At 44.5% G+C, this 24,040-nt stretch overlaps 2 protein-coding genes across 3 annotated transcripts in view; one reads left to right on the top strand and one right to left on the bottom strand.

The window, feature by feature from the left end:
- CDH1 (cadherin 1) overlaps window positions 1-24,040 on the top strand; it is a 91,549-nt gene that overhangs the window by 61,463 nt on the left and 6,046 nt on the right. For both annotated transcript variants that reach the window (XM_082606992.1, XM_082606991.1), the window contains 11 exons: window positions 73-287; window positions 4,438-4,581; window positions 4,707-4,862; window positions 5,618-5,762; window positions 8,869-9,044; window positions 9,309-9,437; window positions 10,993-11,175; window positions 13,284-13,528; window positions 16,342-16,487; window positions 19,936-20,160; window positions 20,646-20,876. In XM_082606992.1, the coding sequence (XP_082463118.1) occupies window positions 73-287; window positions 4,438-4,581; window positions 4,707-4,862; window positions 5,618-5,762; window positions 8,869-9,044; window positions 9,309-9,437; window positions 10,993-11,175; window positions 13,284-13,528; window positions 16,342-16,487; window positions 19,936-20,160; window positions 20,646-20,876 (1,995 nt within the window). The remainder of the gene's footprint in view (window positions 1-72; window positions 288-4,437; window positions 4,582-4,706; window positions 4,863-5,617; window positions 5,763-8,868; window positions 9,045-9,308; window positions 9,438-10,992; window positions 11,176-13,283; window positions 13,529-16,341; window positions 16,488-19,935; window positions 20,161-20,645; window positions 20,877-24,040) is intronic.
- Window positions 7,641-8,061, bottom strand: LOC309795026 (protein CEBPZOS-like). Its single transcript, XM_082607010.1, has one exon. It carries the CDS (start codon window positions 8,032-8,034, stop codon window positions 7,804-7,806), a length of 231 nt encoding a protein of 76 aa, XP_082463136.1. The 5' UTR covers window positions 8,035-8,061; the 3' UTR covers window positions 7,641-7,803.

Here is a 24,040-nt window from a genome sequence, read left to right as displayed (position 1 = left end):
AGTTTGATTTCTAGAGAAGGAATGCTCTTTAATCTCCTCAGTTTCCTAATCACTGTGATTTATGCCCTGCAGTGAGTTTTGAAGGATGCACCGGTCTACCAAAGACAGTCTATGTTTCTGATGACACCCGATTCAAAGTGGGCACAGATGGCGTGGTTACAGTCAAACGGCCTTTACACCTTCATCATCCAGAGATGAGTTTTCTTGTCCATGCCTGGGACTCCACCCGCAGGAAGCTCTCCACCAAAGTGACCGTGAAGGCAGTAGTGCACCACCACCATCATCGTGTACGTCGGAGTGTTTCTTAGAAGTTCACTATTATTTTAGTATGCTGCTTAATCCAGGTTTCTCTGCCTTGGCACTATTCACATTTGGGGCTGGATAATTTCTTGCTGTGGGTGTGTCCTGTACACTATATGATGTTTACCAGCATCCCTGGTCTTAACCGCTAGATGCTTGCAGCACTCTGCCAGTTGTGACAACCAAAATTGTCTCCAGACACTGCCAGTGCCCCCTGGGGGTGGGCAGAAGGGGTGCTAAATAGCCCCTAGTTGAGAACCATTGGTCTAACTGAACGAGTTCTTGCTGTGGATTTTTTTTTGTTGTTGGGTGGATGGCAAGATACACTACCTTATTTCAGCAGGTAGTGTAGAATAGGGGGTAAGGGCATAGATTCTGTCTGGGATTGGGTACCAGCCCTTCTATTTACTACCCGAGTAGACTTGGGGGAGTTATTTAATCTGTCTGTGCTTGAATTTCCTTATATGTAAAATGGGGATAATAATGACTACATGAATTATTACATGTGAGTTGCTGGAACTATGGTAGGCATATGATAAGTACTCAGTAATTGTTAACTGTTCTTCTCATTCCCATCCCAGAGGAACAATGAACACGAGTTCAGTTCTCTGGTCGTTTTGCTCTTCATGTCTCTAGTGGAGAGGGCTTGGCAAAGAAGGGGAAGAATCAGCAGGAAGCTTTTGCCTGATTGGACTATAATCTCCACAAGATCCTTCCCCATTGTATCTGCAGTGCCTGACCTCTGGGCCTGGCACATACCAGGAGCCCAGTAAATACTGAGTGGACAGATGGGTGCATTCATTGGCCACAAATGAAAGGATACATGTCTGCCCAGGTTCTTGGCAAGAATGTCTCGGGAAATTGTTAACCAAAGCCAAATGCCTTTGCCAGTTTCTAAACTGCTCCCATGGCGCTGCCTACTGAAACATCTCTCTGGAGGGCCATTCTAGTTGTATCCCACTATCGCGTTGGGAGCGTGGAAGTACTGTAACTGCCAAGGTCTTTCAGGCTGGCTCTTGCCTTTCGCCCTGAAGTCTGTTGAGATTCTAGAAATTTAATAGTCCTGAAAGATCTGATTTTTCTCCCTGGTGTAATTGGCCAGACCAGAAAAGCGGGGAACTAAATTAACATAGCTTCCTGACTTAAGTCTCCAATTAATTCCATCATTCATGTAAGTCCAGCCTGGTAAGTTCTTGCTGGGCAGCTGTGTATGGAAACCTCTTATGATCCACAGATGTAAACAAAGTTGGTTTTTCAAATTTTCCTCTTCACCTTTGCCATCTGCCTTCATGATTATGTTCAAATACGTATTATAGAAAAGCACAAATTACAGTGGTTTATGTAAAATAGAGTATTTCTCTTTTAAGTTAAGGCAATTCAGTGGTAAGTTGTGGCCAGTATGGAGACTCTTGTAGTCATCAGGAGGCTAGGTTCTTTCTTTCCTTCCTGTTCTATCATCCTCAGCATAAGGCTTCCATCCTCAACGATACCTCATGATCCAAGATGGCTGCTGGATCTCCATTTATCATACCTTTCCTCTGGATGGTAGGAAGTTGGAAGGGAGGAAGCCCAAAAATGTATCACTTAGTTGTCCACCTTTTAAAGAAGGCTTTGTGGAATTTTGAAGCAATGTTTCTGCTTACATCTCATTAGTTGGAACTTGGCTTCATGGTCACACCTAGCTACAAGTGTAGTATAGGAAATGTAGTTTTACTTAGGTACATTGTTGGACACAAAATTTATATATATATGGGGAGAGAGACAGAGAGAGGGAGAGAAAGAGATTTTTGTTTTTAAATAAGAAAGAATGGATATTGAGTGGTAGGTAGCAACTCTACCACAGCTGGTTTGAGGTTGACTTTGGTTTGCCCCTAGTTCAAGGGACCCTTGTGGTGCCAGGTGGCCCTACACTGGAAGGGGTGATAATCTTACCTCTCTTTTAATTCATGTAAGAATAGATCCTATATATATCAAAACATCACATCGTACACCTTAAATACAAACAATTTTTATTTTGTCAGTTATACCTCAAGAAAGCTGGGGAAAAAATATAAATAGATCTAAATTTCCAGTTTTGTCTCTTTGGTTGGATGGGTTTTCTTGGTCTGGTATCCTTGTTTTCGGAGGGATGGATCCCATGTTCAGTATGTTTAGGCACGATTCCCTTTAATTTCACACATGAAGGGAATTCCCTGGTGGCCTAGTGGCTAAGATTCTGGGCTTTCACTGCCATGGTCCTGGGTTCAATCCCTGGTCAGGGAACTGAGATCCCACAAGCCATACGGCACTGCCAAATAAATAAATAGATAGATAAATAAATAAATAAATATCTTTATTTTAAAAAACAATAATTTCACACATGAAGATGTTAATGTTATGTTTTGCCAGCACAATGTTCATCATTATTTATTATCATTCTCTGGAAATATTCCATAGTCCTGATGTCAGCAAGGTGTGCTCTTTGCCTTCCTCTTCAATATGGCAAATGAATTTGCATTCATTCATCAAGGCCTGGTTTTTTTTTTTTTACCGTGGCTGTGCAAGATGGTCATTTTTAGGCTTAGGATACCGTGTTGAGAATTAGTTTAGTATTTATTCCTGTGCTCAAGTCAAATCCCAAATTCCACTTCATTAAAACCATAACTCAGTGTTTTCCAGCCAGTCCAACCATCGTCTTCATCATTCGCATTTATTGAGCACTTACTATGTTTCAGGCACTATTCTAAGTGCTTTACTGCAATACTGGTATCACGTTTTATCCTTCCAAGGACCCTATGAGGCAGATACTAATATAAGCCTCATTTTAGACGTGAGGAAAGTGTGGGACAGAGAAGTTAAATAATCAGCCCAGGAAGGTGAAGTGTCACAGTGAGGTTACAAAGCCAGGCAGCCTGGCTCCAGAGCCTGCCCTTGGCCAGGCAGGACTGCTTCTCTAGGAGGTTAATGCAGAGGGTGTGTGTTAAGGGGTGTGTGAGTGACTAGTACACAGGAATGCAGGATTGGGAAGGATTTTGTGATGATACCCGGTCATATTTCATGTCTGTCTTGTGCATTTTGAATCACATTTTAAAAGCCAGGAAGCAGGGCTTGACTCTCACCTGACAGACAGGGATGGGTGACTCTGTGGAGGATGGAAGATGGGATTGTCCTGGAACCTTTACTGTGTTACTACCAATCACTTTAGAACACTTAAACAATTTGGAAGATCTTTCCTTCCATCTTCAGCTCTCTTTGTTTCCCTGTGTGTGCATAAAGTTATCGCACATGAAAACTGTTCAATACAAGTCTCAAAGGGCACTTTTGGTTCCCATCCAAACAACTTCTGTTAGAACAAATGGAAACCATATAGATATACTAACACAGTGGGACTAAGGGATTAGTATTGATCACAAAGTAGTAAGTTCCCAAAGCTTACTCACTTAGGCTAACTCTACTTTGGAGACCTATATTACTAGGAAGAATATAAAAGAAAAGAATATTAAAAACACCTGAATATCTAATTGTTGAATAAGCTCTGATAGTAAATCATTGGAGCATAATGTCCTATTAAAAATGACAGGCATGGGACTTCCCTGGTGGCTCAGTGGATAAGACTCCGTGCTCCCAATGCAGGGGGCCTGTGTTCGATCCCTGGTCAGGGAACTAGATCCCACATGCATGCTGCAACTAAGAATTCACATGCCACAACTAAGGAGCTGGTGAGCCTCAGCTAAGGAGCTGAGAAGCCACAACTAAGGAGCCTGTGAGCCGCAACTAAGGAGCCCACCTGCAGTGACTAAGACCCGGTGCAACCAAATAAATAAAATAAATACATAAATAAAATAAATATTTTTAAAAATGACAGGTGTGAGATATAGGCTTGAAATAACTCTTAAATAATGTCAAACCCTCAAACCTATCATTGTGTGTGCATAATGATTACTGAACTCTGGACACTAAGAAGGATCAAAAGAGGAAACCGTCTTTCTGATATGGTAAAGGGGTCTGTTGGGTTTTGTTTTGGCTGTTTTATTTTGTTGTTAAACGAAAACCATGCCCTGCCCTCAGAAGGCTGGAGATGCTGACTGCCTAGGTTGTTCAGCCCATATTATCTTTCCTGAATTATCTCATTTTGTTCCTCATCTTCTTTCCTTTTAGCACTCTCCCTCTGGAACCCAGACAGAAGTGCTCACATTTCCCAGCTCCCACCATGGTCTCAGGAGACAGAAGAGAGACTGGGTTATTCCTCCTATCAGCTGCCCAGAAAATGAGAAAGGCCCATTTCCTAAGGCTCTGGTTCAGGTACAGAAGGAAGTTCTCTATTTCTCTGGGAGGAATTTGGCAGAGAAGGACCAAGGAGAGAAAGGGAAAAGAACCAATGTCAGAATCCTTCCTTGCTAATTCCTTTCTTTCTGTTTTGTCTTCAGATCAAATCTAACAGGGAAAAAGAAACCAAAGTTTTCTACAGCATCACTGGCCAAGGAGCCGACAAACCCCCTCTTCATGTGTTTATCATTGAAAGAGAAACAGGATGGCTAAAGGTGACGGAGCCTCTGGATAGAGAAGCTATTGCCAAGTACATTGTGAGTGTCTCTTAGAAGCCTGTTAATGATGGGGTTACATCCTTTCAAAATTTTTTTGGTCAACTCACACTGATCATAGATCAGATGTTCTGGACATTTGAAGAGCTTAACTTGATACCTTTAGACCTGTTGATAAGGAGAAATGACAGGAGAACCTGCAAAAATTGGGGGCTGTTCATGTTTTCCTTGTTAGGAATAAAGTGGGGAGAGTCCTGAGGCATCAGACATGATCTTAGACCCAAGATGTCAACCTGTTCTTGGGACTCAAAGTCCCTGACACATAGGCAGAGGCTGGTGATGATGTTGGGGAACAAAAACTACTTCTGGACCTTGAGAGCAGTGTGAGCTTAGGGAAGCTGGGAGGTAATGCGTTGATGCTAAATGCAGGGAAGTCTGCAGGGGGAACGCTAGACTCGAGCAGCCAGAGCAAATTCGACCCTGCTTGGAACCAGTCAGAGTGTTTTAGGCTTCCACCTTTATCTCCTAGGCCTGGACCCCAGCCCTTATGTGGGAAATGGGGCTCTGAGCTGGTGGATGTGTTCTGCAGCCCATGGTCTCACAGGTCATGGTCTTAACCAGTGTCATGACCTCACTGAAGCAGCAGCACGTGTGTGGGGGGGAAGTTCTGTGCTTGGGGGGCAGGTGCGTGCATACTTGAGTGGGAGGGAGTGGGGGCCGGGTGGAGCCCACTCTGCTCTGGTTGGACCACTTCTCCCGCCTTGTCTTCCCGAGTAACCCTCACCTGGCTCTTGCAGCTCTTCTCTCATGCTGTGTCTTCAAACGGGGAAGCAATCGAGGAGCCGATGGAGATTGTGATCACCGTGACCGATCAGAATGACAACAAGCCTGAGTTCACCCAGGAGGTCTTCAAGGGGTCTGTCATGGAGGGCGCTCTTCCAGGTACATCCAGCAACAAGGAGATCAACACCCATCAAGACACTTAGATTCTTTGCACCCCCAAGTGTTGGGGCTGGCATTTGGGGTCAGACCCTTCATATGCACAGAACTTCTTTGGAAGACACTGTGTGCGTGTAAAACATCCTACCTATAGAAATACGTATAAAATGTTTAAGCCCAGTTTAAAAAAGGAGCAGTTTAAGAACAACCTCCCCTGATTAAGTAACAGATCCTTGTTAGTAGTTTACAGACCCTGTACAATCCTTCCTGATCACATTTTTCCCCTCCTCCATAAAGACAGCCACCACCCTGACTTTTGTGATAATCATTCCCTTGCTTTCATTTATCTTTTACCACGTGTGTACTTACAGTTTTGCCTACTTGGTGACAAACTGTTTTCCAAGGTGGCTGAACCAATTTATACTCCCACCAGCAATATATATCATGGAATTGTTGGACTTCTTTTTGGCCAGTCTGTTGAGTGTCTAGTTATATCTCAACGTAACTTAAAATGGAATTTCTCTGATTATTAATGGACTAAATAAGCATCTTATCATATGTTTGCTGACCAGCTAGGTTTCTTTACAACTTGTCTATTCAAGTCTTTTGCCCTCTTTTTCTCTTGGGCTGTTTGTCTTTTGCCTATTGATTTTTCTTTTTTTTTTTAAATGACAAATTTTATTCCAAAAGGGCTCCAGTAGTACCAGAGACATTGATGTAGAGTTTGAATATTGTTTCAGGTAAAGTGAAAATGGGTAAAATCAATATTTCTAGTTAATATATTTTTAGATAATGTGATTTTAAATGTTTGAGTTAAAATGTAATAAATATTAATGAACTTATTTGAAAAACAGAAACAGACCCACAGACAGAAAACAAACCTATGGTTACCAAAGGGGAGAGGAGAGGGGGATAAATGAGATAAACAACAAGGTCCTGCTGTATAGCACAGGGTACTTTACTCAACATCTTGTAATAAACTATAATGGAAAAGAAAAAATGTAATAAATATTAAAAATAGATGTTTTAGGGCTTCCCTGGTGGAGCAGTGGTTGGGAATTCGCCTGCCAGTGCAGGGGACACGGGTTCAAGCCCTGGTTCGGGAAGATCCCACATGCCACGAGCAACTAAGCCAGTGGTCCACAGCTGCTGAGCCTGAGCTCTAGAGCCCGCGTGCCACAATTACTGAACCCGCAGGCCGCAATTACTGAGCCCGCACGCCTGGAGGCTGTGCTCTGCAACAAGAAAAGCCACCATGAGACGCCCGTGCACCACAAGGAAGACTCAACAAAGCCAAAAATAAATAAATAAAAGAAATAAATTTATTAACAAAAATAGATGTTTTAGTATTTTATCTATTTTGAAAGGTTTATACAGAATTATAGGGGAGTTGTGTTTTTTGTTTTTTTTTTTTGCGGTACGCGGACCTCTCACTGCTGTGGCCTCTCCCGTTGCAGAGCACAGGCTCTGGACACGCAGGCTCAGCGGCCATGGCTCACAGGCTTAGCCGCTCCGCGGCATATGGGATCTTCCCGGACCAGGGCACGAACCTGTGTCCCCTGCATCGGCAGGCGGACTCTCAACCACTGCGCCACCAGGGAAGCCCTGTTTTGTTTTGTTTTTAAAGGAGAACCACTTTATTCTGAGTAGTAAATGAACCATTTATAACATAATGAATGTTCCATCAATTTCTTCACGGTTAGTCCAAAGAACAACTGCTTTAATTAGAATTTACATTTCACCTTAAATATTCTAAAATCCATCCATGTCAACTTTGGAGTTTTAATCTTGCCTGATACTATGAAATAGGGCAAACCTTGATTGATGGTCAAATTCTTTTTTTATGGTATGCGGGCCTCTCACTGTTGTGGCCTCTCCCGTTGCGGAGCACAGGCTCCGGACGCGCAGGCCCAGCGGCCATGGCTCACGGGCCCAGCCGCTCCGCGGCATGTGGGATCCTCCCGGACCGGGGCACGAACCCGTGTCCCCTGCATCGGCAGGCAGACCCTCAACCACTGCGCCACCAGGGAAGCCCCTCAAATTCTTAATTTTTGCTGTTCAGCCACTTTTCTTGATCTTGCTCTCTGATTCCATACATTCCAGAGTGTTCAGTGGACTTGCAATAATCTTCCAAGATGAAGGGGAATTTCTTGCTCATTGTTTGCCTGAACTCTTGACTTGTATACATCTTTCTGAACAAAAAATATGCTCCAAAAATGCCCACAAGTTCAGCTACTAAAACTCCTTTAAAGATCTGCTTTGTCAGTGGATCCATAGTACGGGCTATCCTGAGGCGCGTACTCGTGGGGCTGCGCGTGCCTGCCTATTGATTCTTTTTTTTTTTTTTTTTAATTTATTTTTGGCCATGTTGGGTCTTTGTTGCTGCGCATGGGCTTTCTCTAGTTTTGGTGGGCAGGGGCTACTCTTCGTTGTGGTGCGCAGACTTCTTATTGCGGTGCGCAGACTTCTCATTGCGGTGGCTTCTCTTGTTGCAGAGCAGAGGCTCTAGGTGCGTGGGCTTCAGTAGTTGCGGTGTGTGTGCTCAGTAGTTGTGGCTCACGGGCTCTAGAGTGCAGGCTCAGTAGTTGTGGCACACGGGCTTAGTTGTTCTGCAGCATGTGGGATCTTCCTGGAGCAGGGATCGAACCTGTGTCTCCTGCACTGGCAGGCAGATTCCCAACCACTGCACCACCAGGGAAGTCCCTGCCTATTGATTTTTGAAGAGTTATTTAGGTATTCTGGGAACTAGTACTTTTTCTGTCACAAGTGTTGTAAATATTTCCTTCTACCTTGAAGGCAACAATCTCAAATGACCATTCTCTCAGGTGGAGCTGTGGCTAAGAAGCCAGTTACAGGAATTTCTGGTATTTTTCCTATTTTATACGCTATTCACTCAGTATAAGAGACATAGCAAAAATGTTTTAGCTTAAGGTTATTTATTCCCCAGACTCCTCACCCACCCTCCCCACCCAGAATATCCTCTGGAAAAGCTGGGTTCTGGGAACACCACTTGCTCGTTTGGTGGAATGCTTTCTTCCTCCCCTAGCGCTTTGGTCAGAATTTTGGAAATTAAAGTGTAGCTTGACTAAATCTTCTCCTTTGCTTCCAGGGACCTCTGTGATGGAGGTCTCAGCCACAGATGCAGACGATGATGTGAACACCTACAACGCTGCCATTGCTTACACCATCCTCAGCCAAGAGCCTATGCTGCCGCATGACAAAATGTTCACCATCAACGATATAACGGGTGTCATCAGTGTGCTCACCACCGGGCTGGACCGGGAGGTCAGGGGTCAAGAGGATCCAGAGGGTATTGAGGGCAAATAGCTCGATCGTCTGGATGACGTAAAACTCTGCCGAGGCCAGTTGCTGCTTAGTATGGTGATGGTTCTGAGCTTTGTATCTAAATATTTGTCCAGAGGTTTGGGGCCAGGCAGGCAGGCAGGTTGGCATTTAAGCAGATGAGAAAATAATCTGTTTCTACGTGATGGGCTGGGCTGTGCCTGATGTGGCTGTCAGTCCCGACTCAGGTGTGTTTCATCTCTACAGAGTTTTCCCACGTATACCCTGGTAGTTCAAGCTGCAGACCTGCAAGGTGAGGGCTTAAGCACGACCGCAAAAGCTGTGATCACAGTCACTGACACCAACGATAACCCTCCGATCTTCAACCCAACCACGGTAATAACCCTGCAACTCCTTAGAGAGTCTCCAAAGGTCCTTGGTTGTTTCCCAGTATCTCATGGGTGAACCCTTTGGAAACGTTTCCCAGACTAGTAAACTTGAAGCTAAAATGCAAGCAGGTCGAGATGTCAGTTGTCTCTGCCCTCCTCAGCCTGGGACCTATTGACACAGGTTTCTGAAGTTGCAAAAAAACCCTATTTTTAGTTTTTTGTTTTTTTTTTTAAGGAACCTCCATATAAAGATGTTTAAAAAAATAAAAATAAGGAAAAAAAAAAGCACCTATTTACTCCATGTCCTCATCTTGGTAGCAGATCTTACCAGGTTTTAGTTATTCATTGAACAAATATTCTCTGGGTTTATACCAGGCACTGTCTTAGACACTGGGGATATTATCACAAACAAGGCAGACAACACTTCTATTCTTGTGGAGTTTATAGTCTAGCTAGGGTGATGTTAGACAACTTATACTGATTATTGTGTATAAGTATATTAAATGCAGTCGAGAAGGTATTGAGAGCTGTGTGAAAGAACCTTAAACCATATTGTGTTACTTAGAAATCAGCTTAATGGTTAGTAACAGAGATTTGACTCTTGTGGTTTAAACAAACAGAGTTGACTTTTTCCCTTGTGTCACTAACGGCCTAGAGGTAGATAGTCCACTCAGTCAGTGGAAACCAAGCCTCCTTATCTGCTTTCCCACCGTCCTTGGTACATGGATTCTATCCCCATTGTCACCTTGTGGCCCAAGATGACAGCTGGAGCTCCAGCCATATCTGTGCTTCGTTCAAGAAGAAGGCAAAGGCGAGGGGGCATAAGGCCTTGATGTCAAGTCAAGTTTTCTTATTTCTGTGAAGACCCATCCCACAAGTTTCGTTTACTGGCAACTGCTGTCTGCAAGGAAGACTGGAAATACAGTATTTTCTCTGGGCACGTTGCTGCCATCAACCACGTAGTTAGTGAAGAAGAAGAGAGTGGATATTCAGTAGACAATTAGCGGTGTCTGCCACTCTAACCTAGCCACTGTGAGTACAGGAGGCTTAAGAAAGACAGATTAATGCCCCGCATCAAAAGGAAGCTTGATGAATAGCAAGAACTGAAAAGCAGTCAGTGTAGTGAACCAAATGAGACCAGGTCCTACAGGACCTTGTGGACTGAATTTAGAATTTCAGAATTTATCCTGAGTGCAGTGGGATGTTATCAAAGGGTTTTAAGTAGAAGACTGTAAGGACCAGACATTTATGAAAATTACTGGTACCACTGAGAGTGATGGGGAAGACGGGAATGGGGGATAAACTACAGTGTCAGCAGTTGGGCCAGAATATGCTGAGAGGCGCGGACAGCCAGGGCCTTGGCTCTTTCAGGTACTCACAGGGCCCCTGAGTGCTGGCTGCTCCACCAACAGGAAATAAGGGCCATGCTGGTAGGGTGGGCACTTCTTTGAAGACTCATCAAAGCTTGGGCTCAAGAAAGGACTCCCTTAGCCCCCTGAACCCTGGTCCACTGCTGGGTCTGAGCATGTCCTAAGTGACACATCCTTTTCTTTGCTCTGCAGTACGTGGGGTCGGTGCCTGAGAACGAGGCTGACGTGGTCATCACCACACTTACAGTGACCGATGCCGACGTCCCCAATACCCCAGCGTGGGAGGCCGTTTACACAGTATTAAATGATAACGAGAAGCAGTTTGTTGTCATCACAGACCCAGTAACCAATGAAGGCATTTTGAAGACGGCTAAGGTTTGTATCGTTCCTGGCAAGATGCAGAATTTGACAACGCAGCCAGAGGCCCTTGTCCCCTGGTGTCTTCTCTGAAGTAGATTAGCGTGGCTTTGGTGGGGTGGGGGAGGGCAGCTCTCCCAGATTCTGGTGGGGTTTTCAGTGACTCTTCAGGCTTATGTGAGAAATCAGGAAGCTCCCACACCACACCCTAAAATTGAAGAAGTAGTACCATCTTTTTTTTTTTTTTTTTTTTTTGCGGTATGTGGGTCTCTCACCTCTGTGGCCTCTCCTGTTGCGGAGCACAGGCTCCAGATGCGCAGGCCCAGCGACCATGGCTCACGGGCCCAGCCGCTTCGCGGCATGTGGGATCCTCCCGGACTGAGGCACGAACCCGCGTCCCCCGCATCGGGAGGCGGACTCTCAACCACTGCGCCACTAGGGAAGCCCCTGTTTTATTTTTATTATTATTTTTTATAAATTTACTTATTTTTTTATTTTTGGCTGCATTGGGTCTTCATTGCCGCGCGCGGGCTTTCTCTAGTTGTGGCGGGCAGGGGCTACTCTTCGTTGCGGTGCACGGGCTTCTCGCTGCGGTGGCTTCTCTTATTGAGGAGCGCGGGCTCCAGGTGCGCGGGCTTCAGTAGTTGTGGCGCACGGGCGTATTGCTCCGTGGCATGTGGGATCTTCCCAGGCCAGGGCTCGAACCCGTGTCCCCGGCATCGGCAGGCGAATTTGAACCACTGCGCCACCAGGGAAGTCTGTACCATCTGTTTTAATACGTTCTTTCTCTGAAACATTTGCCCACCCCCCCATATCCATTTTGCAAATGAGAAGAAAAATGGTTTATGGTCTCTGCTATTTTGCTAGATGATTTTAGAAGAAGGGCAAATAAGCCTGTGAAAGATGTCTAGGAAACTTGAACAGTAAGAAGTTGAGTGATTTCCTTGTTGAAGTTAGTCAGAGTTAACGAACGGATCCCTAACTTAGCACCAGAGGTTTGACTTCCCCTTGAGCAAATGGCCAGACACTTCATTTCTGAATCACTTAATATGTCATCTTAACTCCCATTAAACATTTCTTTTTTTTAATTTACTTATTTTTTTTTTTTGGTTGAGATGGGTCTTCATTGCTGCGCGTGGCCTTTCTCTAGTTGCGGTGAGTGGAGGCTTCTCTTCGTTGCGGTGCGCAGGCTTCTCATTGGTGGCTTCTCTTGTTGCAGAGCACAGGCTCTAGGCGCACGGGCTTCAGTAGTTGTGGCACGTGGGCTCTAGAGTGCAGGCTCAGTAGTTGTGGTGCACGGGCTTAGTTGCTCTGCGGCATGTGAGGTCTTCCCAGACCAGGGCTCGAACCCGTGTTCCCTGCATTGGCAGGCAGATTCTTAACCACTGCACCACCAGGGAAGTCCTCCCACTAAACATTTGATGTCTGCATTTTCTGTTATTATTCTATCACCAAAAGAAAAAAGGTAGTAATTTGAGTTACCACCATAAACAAGGTCCTTCATAAAAGCTCCAGTTGATCCCTTACAGTGCCTCTGTGAGATAGTTCCTTTTCCTACATATTTAGGTGTGGAAACAGACCCAGAGGTTCTATTGCCCAAATCACACAGCTAGGAAATGGCCAGGCCGGGATTTGAGCTCACTGCTGACTGATTCTGAACTTCATGTTCTTGCCACTAAACTTACTTAGGGAGGTGGACAGGCAGGGTCGTTTGTCCATTTGCTGTCACACGGGCACATGTCAACATAGGATGTGAACATTCTTACTGGTCTCAGGTAAATAAGTGACTTAATATGCTACACTTGTTAATAGAGGCTTGCCACTTGAGATTTCATGTAGCTCATCTTTATTCTTTTCCTGGGGTTCTCAACATGAATCTGGTTGCATGTTAGTCACTGGGAACTTTTTAAAAAATATTGACGTCCAGACTGCAACCTCAGAGATTCCTATTCACTGGCTCTGGGGTTAGGGTCCAGGCATGTGTTTTCTTTAAAAGTTCTCAAGTCAGTTCTTCTTAATGCAGCCAGATGTGAGAACCACTGATATATTGCTAACCAAAAAACAATAGTTAAGGATTTAATGGTTTTTTTTTTTCTAACATAAAATGTATTTTTTCTACTCTTTAGGGCTTGGATTTTGAGGCCAAGCAGCAGTATATCCTGCATGTGGCAGTGACTAATGTGGCCCCCTTTGAGGTCACTCTCTCCACTTCCACAGCCACTGTCACCGTGGATGTGGTAGATGTGAATGAAGCCCCCATCTTCATGCCTCCTCAGAAGAAAGTGCAAGTGCCCGAGGACTTCGGCTTGGGCCTGGAGATCACGTCCTACACCGCCCAGGAGCCAGACAGATTTATGGAACAGAAGATCACGTAAGTGTGAGGGGTTTTCCACTTACTGGCAGCAACTGGCTGCGTGCGTACGTGTATGTATAAAATATTTTGTTCATGGCATTTTTATCATCATTGGTCTGTGGAAGATCCTTCTCTTGTTTGGCTTATTTACATTTTTAACCCCATTCCCCACACCTTGTCCATTCCATCCATGGTCAGCCATTGTCGGTTCACTGTGCTTCCTCTCTTTGAATTCACTTAGTGTAGTAGGAATGTGGTTTTAATCTACATACATGGTATTGTGTTATAAGTAGCTTACTGTTTCTTTTCTTTTTTTTTTTTTTTTGTAAACTTCAAGGCACTTCTGTAATGTAAATCACAGCCACAGATGCTGAAAACACACATACAAACCAACCAACAGCAACACCACTGTGGCCACGTATGGTAAAGGATGTTCTTATTCTTTTGAGAGCTAGGTCTGATGACATACTTGGTGCTCCAGTGTGACAGTGGTGGAAACTCAAAGGGAAGACTGTTAAGCACAAATCCAAGCATGGCACATCTGCATCTTTTTAGTAATAGCTTGATTTCCAGAGACAACAAAGGCCTCGGTCACTTCCTCTTCTCAGGGAGAGATTCCTACCTGTTAATATTTACATTAGAGGAAACTATTAGAATACTCTGAACTATTTAGAAAAAAGGTTATGCAAATCCAGTGGAGAGTCCCACTTGGTAATAAACTGAGCATATTCTTGTTTGGAGGGGAAGATGTTTGTGTTTTAGTATCAGTGCCTGTGACTTATTAAACGTAAAACAAACATGAAGTTTAAGTGCAGCTTTAATTTCTGAGTTATTCTGGGAAGTGCTAATTCTATCCTGATTGGAAGGGCTCATAAATAGCTTTAAACTGTGCATATGCGCCATACGGATAAAGGATCCAGGTAGTGATATTAATGGCTGCTAGCATCATTAGGTCAAGGATGATGAGGAATTTTTAAACGGAGGAACCAAGCTGGGACCATCCAAACCTTCTGATAGATTTTAACATCTGCTGGAAGAGCAAGGACAGCCCAACATGAAGTGCCACTTGAAGTGATTCAACAGCATGTACACAGTGCCACTTAAATATTATATCTGGGGGGAAAAGAAGGGTTGAAACAGAATCTAATCAAGCCTTAGGATTTGATTTTGATGCAGTACAGAGAATGAACAAGTTAAATGCCATGAGGAAGCAGTCAGCCAAATGCAGAATATGGGAGCTCTATGTCAAATGACCCAGTTTCTTTAGCAAATAATGACAGAAGGGTGGGGGTGACTGCTTAGCTTAAGGGTGTTGATTAAGAGAGGAATCAACCAATTATAATGTGTAGACTATGCTTAAAGATGGACTCAAACAATCCAACTATAAAAGACACCCTTGAGGCAAGTAGAGAAACTTGCGCATAGACTTGACATTAAGTAATTATTATTTTTGCTAGGTGTGTTAGTGGCATCGTGATATTGTAGGATTTTTTGCTTTGTGATTAAAGCCTTGGGTTGTATGGTTTCCAGCCTATGTTGATATCTTAGCTTGTAGTAATGAAATAGGTAGTTCAAAGCATCTATTTGGGGAAGTTCAAGGACCAAGTCTAAATAGTGTTTGCAGAGACCCTTACCCCTGGAATAAAGACCACTCGATATATGTAGTTCATTGCTTTGCACTTCTAAGGACGTGAGGATAAGCCCACAGGTATCCAGGACCCTTGACTCCTTCGATTTCTTTTTTTTTTTTTTTTTTTTTTTTTACACGTTACGCAGGCCTCTCACTGTTGTGGCCTCTCCCGTCGCGGAGCACAGGCTCCGGATGCGCAGGCTCAGCGGCCATGGCTCACGGGCCCAGCCGCTCCGCGGCATGTGGGATCTTCCCGGACCGGGGCACGAACCCGTGTCCCCTGCATCAGCAGGCGGACTCTCAACCACTGCGCCACCAGGGAAGCCCCTTCGATTTCTTTATTTCCCTTTCTGAGCCTTTCAATGACCTTGATAGATAACTGGGCAGTATATCTCTGTTTCTCATGCTTACGCTTCTTCTGTTTCTGGTATTCCTAATAAGGTGTGGCTGAACAGGATTCTCTTGGCATTTTGAATAATTTTTTGGGGGGTGGCTGTGTAAGACCAGAAGGAGCTTTACCCTCCCTGGCACCTCCCATTAAATGCCAATAGTGCAGCATACTCCCAAGTCACCATGTCAACCCAAATCTCCAAATGCTCATGGCAGGGGTGTTGGGTGCCATACTGTGACCATTTGAGAACTGCTGTATGCTTTAGGGGGGTCAGTCTGAGAGAAACTCAAGAAATCTGACATCTAAATGCCATGCCTGATCCTGGATTGCATTCTGGATTGGATTGGGGCAGGGGCGTGGGGAGGGTGGTACAGTTTGGGGGAAATCTACAGTTTGAATATGTACCATGTATGAAGTGGTAGTACCATATCAAAGTTGTATTTCCTGAAATTGAAAATCAAATTGTGGTTATGTAAGAGACTGCCTCTGTTCTTAGGAGAAAGCACACTGACATTTTCATGAGTAAAGGAACATCATGTCTGCGACTTACTCTCAAATGGTTCAGCAAAACAAGAAATTCTGTATATGTGTGCATCAACTTTTGTATATAGCAAAATATCGACAGTGGATGAATCTAGGTGAAGGGTACATGGATGGTCATCAAACCTTTCTGGCAAAATTTCTGTAGGAGTCATTATTTTTTTGAAATAAGGAAGTTAGAAGTATCTATCAACAAAGAGGAATCTTAACCTTCTTCAGCTACCTACCGTTCGCTGTTCCCGTTCTAAATCAGAGCTTGTGTCTTTCCAGGTATCGGATTTGGAGGGACGCTGCCAACTGGCTGGAGATTAATTCGGACACGGGTGCCATTTTCACTCGGGCTGAGTTGGACAGAGAGAATGTCGAGCATGTGAAGAACAGCACATACACGGCCCTCATTATAGCCACTGACAATGGTGAGGATGCCCTTACCATTTGGTTTTTGCTGTTTCACCCTCCCGACCAGCTCACTGCCTTGCCCCTATCCTTTTGGAGGCATGAATTCTTTCGTTTTCTTTCATTCTTCAACAAAGTGTTCTCAAAGCATTGTCCAAAATGCACAGAGTTTAGGCCAAGCAGAAGTTCCTTTTTACCACTCCCTTTGTACCTGAACCCCATGGGAGCCAGACTGCCTGGGTTTAGATCCTAGGACCAAAGCTTAATACCTGTGTGAACTTGGACTTATTACCTAATTTTTAGGTCCCTCAGTTCCTTTATCCAACAAAATGATAATACCCCATCTAGGTTAAATGAGTTAATTTATGTAAAAGTGCTTGGAAGAGTGCCTGCTACCTAGTCTGTGCTCTGTAAGGACTGTTATTATCTTTATCATCATCATCATTATTAGTGAAGTGTGGCTCCTTCCAGACTGTTTCTGTGTATTCGAATACATTTATAAACATATAGAAATATGGTTTATTATAAAGCCACTATCTGGTTTATAGCCTATTTTTGTTTTTATTATAAAAACCATTATCTGGGCTTCCCTGGTGGCGCAGTGGTTGAGAGTCCGCCTGCCGATGCAGGGGACACAAGTTCGTGCCCCAGTCCGGGAAGATCCCACATGCCGCAGAGCGGCTGGGCCCGTGAGCCACGGCCGCTGAGCCTGTGCTCCGCAACGGGAGAGGCCACAACAGTGAGAGGCCCGCGTACCGCAAAAAACCAACAAACAAACCATTGTCTTATGCATGTTTAATTTTTTTTCCTTGAACATATGTCTTGAAGACACAGAGATCTATCTTGGCACATTATAGATCTACCTCTTTTCAATTAAATGATGTTATGCATATAGCATAATTTAACCATTCACACATTAAAAAACACCGGGATTATTTCCAGTTCTCCATTATTTTTGTGAGTGATAGGTAAACATCGTACATGCCTCTGTGGGCAAGTGTTTCCCATGGATAGATATTCAGAAGCGGAGTTACTGTTAAAGAGACCTGCTAGTTCCTGTGATTAAATCTGTTCCCCTCTTCCTCCTCAACTTCCCGAGGTAGTAATTCCAGATTTGGCAATCCGGAAAGCAAAGGGCAAGGCAAGTAAGCCTGTGATGGGGCTGGATGGGTGGCTAATGATTGATGTAGCCTTCATCACATTCTGAGCATGCTGTGGAAGGGTAACCCTGGCCTAGTCATTTAGAATCTAAAACCTACTCCTGGAGCTGTCATTTGGGAGGCAGCAGGTTAAAAGCAGAGAGCCATGATGGGGCTCCATTTGCAGAAATGTTTTGCATAAAGGGAAAGCTAACTCACTGCTTGGGCAACAGTGCTATGTTGGCCATCTGTCTCTGGCTGCACGGGAGTTCCCTAGCCAGGCCTGGAGGTAACCAAGAGTTGGCAAGGTTCCTGTAAAGGGCCAGGGAGTAAATATTTTAGCCTCTGTAGACAGTACAGTCTCTATTGCCATCATAGCCTAGAAGCAGTCATACACAGTTTGAAAAGGGATGAGCATAGCTGTGTTCCTAATTTGGGTGGAAGACCTTAGTTTGCTGACCCCTGACCTAATACTAATGGCTAAATTATGGTACTTTTGAATATATTCCTTCAAGTGTTACTTTGTGCATGACTCAGTACTTTTGATGTAGGTCTAAGAGGAGAATGAAGTTTCTTCAGAAAATCTATTATCTTATTAAAAAACATTTTCTAAAGTTTTCTTTAATTAAAAAGAATTTTAGGGGCAGTGGTTAAGAATCTGCCTGCCAATGCGGGGGACACAGGTTCAAGCCCTGCTCCGGGAAGATCCCACATGCTGCTGAGCAACTAAGCACGTGCGTCACAACTACTGAGCCTGTGCTCTAGAGCCTGTGAGCCACAACTACTGAAGCCCGTGTGCCTAGAGCCCGTGCTCCGCAACAAGAGAAGCCACCACAATGAGAAGCCTGCACACCACAAGGAAGAGTAGCCCCTGCTCGCCGCAACTAGAGAAAGCCTATGCACAGCAACGAAGACCCAGTGCAGCCAAAAATAAATAAAATAAATAAATTTAAAAAAAAAGAATTTTAAATGATACTTGCTCATTGTTAAAACAAGAAAATTCAAATGATAAGGTAAAAAGATCCATCCATGGGTGAATGGATAAACAAAATATGGTATACACATACACAATGGAATATTATTCAGCCTTAAAAAAGAAGATGTTGTCATGTGTTACAAAGTGGATGAACCTTGAGGACATTGTGCTTAGTGAAATAAACCAGTCACAAAGTGACTAATACTGTGGGTTTCCACTTAGATGAGGTACTAATGTGGTCATAGAAACAAAGTAGAATGGTGGTTACCAGGAACTGGAGTGGGAAATAGGGAATTGTTTAATGGGCACAGAATTTCAGTTTTGTAAGATAAAATTATGGAGAGCTGTTTCACAACAATGTGATTATACTAACACTACTGAACTGTACACTTTAAAAATGGTTAAAATGGTAAGTTTTATGCTATTTCTTTTAAGCACAATTTTCAGAGGTAAAAAGAAAAAATAATCACTATAGCCGCCCAGGTATAAATATTTATGGGTTTGAGATACATTCCTCTGGGGTTTTTTTCCCTGCGATATGCTAATATTGATGATGATGATGATTCTTTGAGGGTCTACTTTTTCTATTATCAAGTGCTATGTCAGGATGTAAAAGAAATACAAGCAGAAGTGTGTATAAATCTCTGAATCTAATTTGAAAAGCAACTTGAGGCAATTGTAAAAGGCTCAATCCTTTGATAACGATCTTAAAGCCTTAGAAGTTCAGAGAAGGAGAACTAGTAGGGGGTGAGGAGGACTTCTTAGAGTGGTTTAAAAAAGTTGTGTTTTTTAAAAAATTTTATTGAAGTATAGTTGATTTACAATGTTGTATTAATTTCTTCTGTACAGCAAAGTGACTCAGCTATACACACACACACACACACATATATATATATATATTCTTTTTCATATTCTTTTCCATTATGGTTTGTCACAGAATGCTGAATATAGTTCCCTGTGGTATACAGTAGGACCTTGTTGTTTATCCATCCTCTATATAATAGTTTGCCTCTGCTAATCCCAAACTCCCATTCCTTCCCTCCCCCCGCCGCCCGGCATAGAAAAGTTAAAATTTAATGGATGAATAAAGTTATGTGTGAAGATGGAGGGAGTCCTTGGTGTGAGGAATAACCTGAATAATTATTATCAAAGTGGGGAATAGGCATGTCAGAGGTCTGCCCAGCCAGGAATAAGGATGGCCTGGAACCTGCAGGACGGGTGACTCTGTGGGCAGGGTGGGGCCTGGTGAGGGAGCCCTGAAGAGCCAGGAGAAGAGTTGGATTCAGTCTGATGGGAGGCACTAGGGATTCATCAGTGGTCCTGAGCTGTGACATTTCCTGTGTATTTTCTTAGGTTCTCCACCTGCTACTGGAACAGGAACCCTGCTCCTATTCCTCGATGACGTGAATGACAATGGCCCCGTACCAGAACCTCGGGTCATGGACTTCTGCCAGAGGGATCCACAGCCTCACATCATCAACATCATTGATCCTGATCTTCCCCCCAACACTTTTCCCTTCACGGCAGAACTAACACATGGGGCAAGTGTCAACTGGACCATTGAGTACAATGACCAAGGTGGGCACTTGAGTCTTATTTTGGAAACTTTGCTCTGACCCCGTGCTTCCCTCACTCCTCCCGCTTCTGAATTTCCCTTCTCAATATCCATTTGTCACCCCCTTTATGTTATTGTTTGGTTTTTGTTGTTGTTGTTTTGTTTTGGCTGCACCACACGTCTTGTGGAATCTTAGTTCCCTGACCAGAGATCAAACCTGGGCCCCCAGCAGTGGAAGCTCGGAGTCCTAACCACTGGACCCCAGGGAATTCCCCACTTGTCACCCCTTTTAAGGCTTGTTTCCTTGTCCCTTCTACATTTGTGACATTGAACCAAAGACCCCTTTGCGTTTCTGGTGTCTGAGTCTGTGACATACTGCCCAATAATCTACAACCCAAGCAGCTGTTGTCTTCATTCAGCTTTGGAATGTCTCTAGTTCCCTAATAATTTTAATCGAGAATGAACTTTTTATCTCTCCTGATCCCCTCATTTTTGTTGCTTCCTCCAGAACATGAATCTCTGATTTTTAAGCCAAAGAAAACCCTAGAGGTGGGTGACTACAAAATCAATCTCAAGCTCATAGACAACCAGAACAAAGACCAAGTGACCACCTTAGATGTGCACGTGTGTGACTGTGAAGGGGTCGTCATCAACTGTAGGAAGGCCGGGCCTCTCACCGAAGCAGGATTGCAAGTTCCCGCCATTCTGGGGATTCTTGGAGGCATTCTTGCTTTTCTAAGTAAGTGCAGCTGGAGAGTGTTTCAGCCTTTACCTTCTGATACGGGGGAGGTTTTTCTCTTACTGAGCATTTCAGGGGTAAGTGGTCCAAGACTGGAAGGCTGCCCAGTCCTTCTATTTTGTTCTTTCAACCTCTGAGGGCAGTGTTTGTCCATCTTGAGTGTACACAAACCACCCGTATATGAGAATGCTGATCCAGTAGGTCTGGGGTGGGGCCTCAGCCTCTGCATTTCTAACCAGCTCTGAGGTGATGCGGATGTTGCAGGTCTTCGGACCACGCTTCGGAGCAGTGAGGCCTGGTCACCACCACCTTCTCCACATCCCACCCTGGAGGAGGGTGTAGAGGAAGTGGAAGGCACATATCTGGAAACTGAGCATGTCACCTTCACTCACATCCCACCAGCCCAAACACAGCCACACCTGGAACCTTCCACTCTAACCGGGTGACCATGTGTCCAATTAAAACTTGGTGCCGGGCTTCCCTGGTGGCGCAGTGGTTGAGAGTCCGCCTGCCGATGCAGGGGACACGGGTTCGTGCCCCGGTCCGGGAAGATCCCACACACCGCGGAGCGGCTGGGCCCGTGAGCCGTGGCCGCTGAGCCTGCGCGTCCGGAGCCTGTGCTCCGCAACGGGAGAGTCCACAACGGTGAGAGGCCCACGTACTGCAAAAAAAAAAACCCCAAAAAACCAAAAACTTGGTGTTGAGAGTAGGGGTGGAGTGTGGGGGTGCACGGTGAGTATCAGTGACTCAAAGGATGAAGGGGAACAAGGTTACTGGGGAAAATTTGGCAGTTTCTGGCACAGTCCTTAAAACCGATATCGCCTGAGCCTACCTGTAGACTGAGCCCTAGGGTTGACACAGGTGCTGTTATGGTTTCTAAAAGCTAGTGATGGGCAAGTCAGAAAACCTCAAAGATAGTGTTGTTGCTTTTTTTTATCATTAGGAACTATGACACGTGGTACAGGTCACGAAGGTCCTTGCAGTCAGAAGAGGAGGCTGTTAATTGAGTCTTGAGAAAGGTTTGGTGGAAGACAGGCTAGTTGGGCCACAGCAACTGGGGGAATCCTCATAGACAGAGGGCCATTTGTGGTGGTTCCCACACTAGCGAAGGCACAGAGAGGGGAAGGCTTGACGGACTGTGTAGGGCAGAGAGGCCGACCTTGCTGGGGTAGAAGAAAGTCCTTAGAGGGGAGCAATGGGACCACCTGGGGGCTTTCAGTTTAGATTCAGCAGTGTTACTGATCCTGCTGCTTCAACAGATTGAAGAAGGGATTACCTGTTAGCCTTCGGGAAATGTTTGCAGTGTATCCCCTTAGCTCCTGCCCTCTGCTGCATTCTCTCAAAATTGAAAAGGAAGGAGAGAGTTGTTTAAAATTCAGTGAACTTTCTGGACCTTTCTTCCTCCAGGATTCACGAGGCTTTATTGCCACCATGCAGTTATACTTAAAATATTGACTTTTTTTATAGTAGCTTTATCTAACTTTGCTATGGGTGTATTTCATTAGACATAGGGGCCGAGAACAACATTTCGGAATGTTCAAATGTGCAACATTTACAGCAGAAGCATTGCCAGTGTGCAGATTTCCAATGTCTTGTTCCTTATGGGCAGACATCGAAATTAAGCATCTAAAGAATGTTCTAGGGCTTCCCTGGTGCCGCAGTGGTTGAGAGTCCGCCTGTTGATGCAGGGGACACGGGTTTGTGCCCCAGTCCAGGAAGATCCCACATGCTGCAGAGCGGCTGGGCCCATGAGCCATGGCCGCTGAGCCTGCGCGGCCGGAGCCTGTGCTCCGCAACGGGAGAGGCCACAACAGTGAGAGGCCCGTGTTCCGCAAAAAAAAACAAAAACAAAAAGAATGTTCTAGAGAGACAAGAGGATATGAAGGTTTTTGTGTAGTCAACCAATATTAGGTTGCTTACTTTGTGCAGGATTTGTCTCTGACACCGGGGATTGGAGGGTTTCAGGATAGCTAAGTTGAGTGGTGCTTCCTGAAGTGATAACAATATGCCATGTTTTGGTTACTTTCCCTTACATAACATTTAAGTAATGTCTGATAAGAAGCATCCTTTTGGAAACATAGCCCTCCTCTGGCTCTTCAGCTCTAAGCTCCACAGGGATGGGGGCTGTTTGCAGCTTCCATTGTTTTCAGTGCTGTGTCCTCAGGGTCAAGGCAGGCCTGGCCCACCTAGCAAGAACTCACTCAGTATTTCTGTTCTTGAGTCGTGGTCCAGGGGGTTATATTGTTTATCTGGATAAGATCTTGGAATCTTTCTGATTTCAGAAACAGGTAGGTTGGGTACTTGCAAGTGTATGCCACCTCCTGTCTCAGTGCAGTGATGCTTCACTAGGTACTTATGTATAAGGACCTATAAGTTAGAAAACACACTGAATCATATTTTTTTCCCATTCACAATAAATTATTTAATTTTTTAAAAAATTAAATATTAATCGTATATAGCCTAGACATAGCCCCCAAGATCAGATGAAAACCTTGAAAATAGATTTTAAAGCTCGCTTACATGATTTATCCTAAGAGAAGATAAGGAATGTACCAAGTGCTTTTTTTTTGCTGTTGTTTATTTATTTATTTTTAAAATTTATTTATTTATTTATTTATTTATGGCTGTGTTGGGTCTTTGTTGTTGTGCATGGTCTTTGTTGCGGTGTGCGGGCTTCTCATTGTAGTGGCTTCTCTTGTTGTGGAGCACGGGCTCTAGGCATGCGGGCTTCAGTAGTTGCAGCACGCGGGCTCAGTAGTTGTGGCTTGCAGGCTCTACAGCGCAGGCTCAGTAGTTGTGGCACGTGGGCTTAGTTGCTCCGCGGCATGTGAGATCTTCCCAGACCAGGGCTCGAACCCGTGTCCCCTGCATTGGCAGGCGGATTCTAACCATTGCACCAGCAGGGAAGTCCTGTTGTTTATTTTTAATTTTAAAATTTTTTGGTGTTTTTTCATTGTGTACCAGGCGACTTTACAGTCTGTGCCCCACTCCCCTCCCCCGTGACTGAATAAGAATAATATGCATGTATTAGTCACATTTAGGCTGACCCAGCCCTGCTCACAAACCTTCAATGGCTTCAACTCACTCTGAATCAAAGCCAAAGTCCCTCCAGAGGTCCGCATGTCGTTGCTGCCCCTCTGACCCCCTCTCCCCTTCTTTCTCCC

Source organism: Mesoplodon mirus (genome assembly GCF_964341445.2).
Source record: "Mesoplodon mirus genome assembly, chromosome: 19".
Lineage (NCBI taxonomy): Eukaryota > Metazoa > Chordata > Mammalia > Artiodactyla > Ziphiidae > Mesoplodon > Mesoplodon mirus.
This window is presented reverse-complemented; position numbering and strand designations above follow the sequence as displayed.

Excerpts from the sequence above, each read along its gene's own strand:
- LOC309795026 (XM_082607010.1), bottom strand. The coding sequence starts at position 8,034 with ATGGATCCACTGACAAAGCAGATCTTTAAAGGAGTTTTAGTAGCTGAA.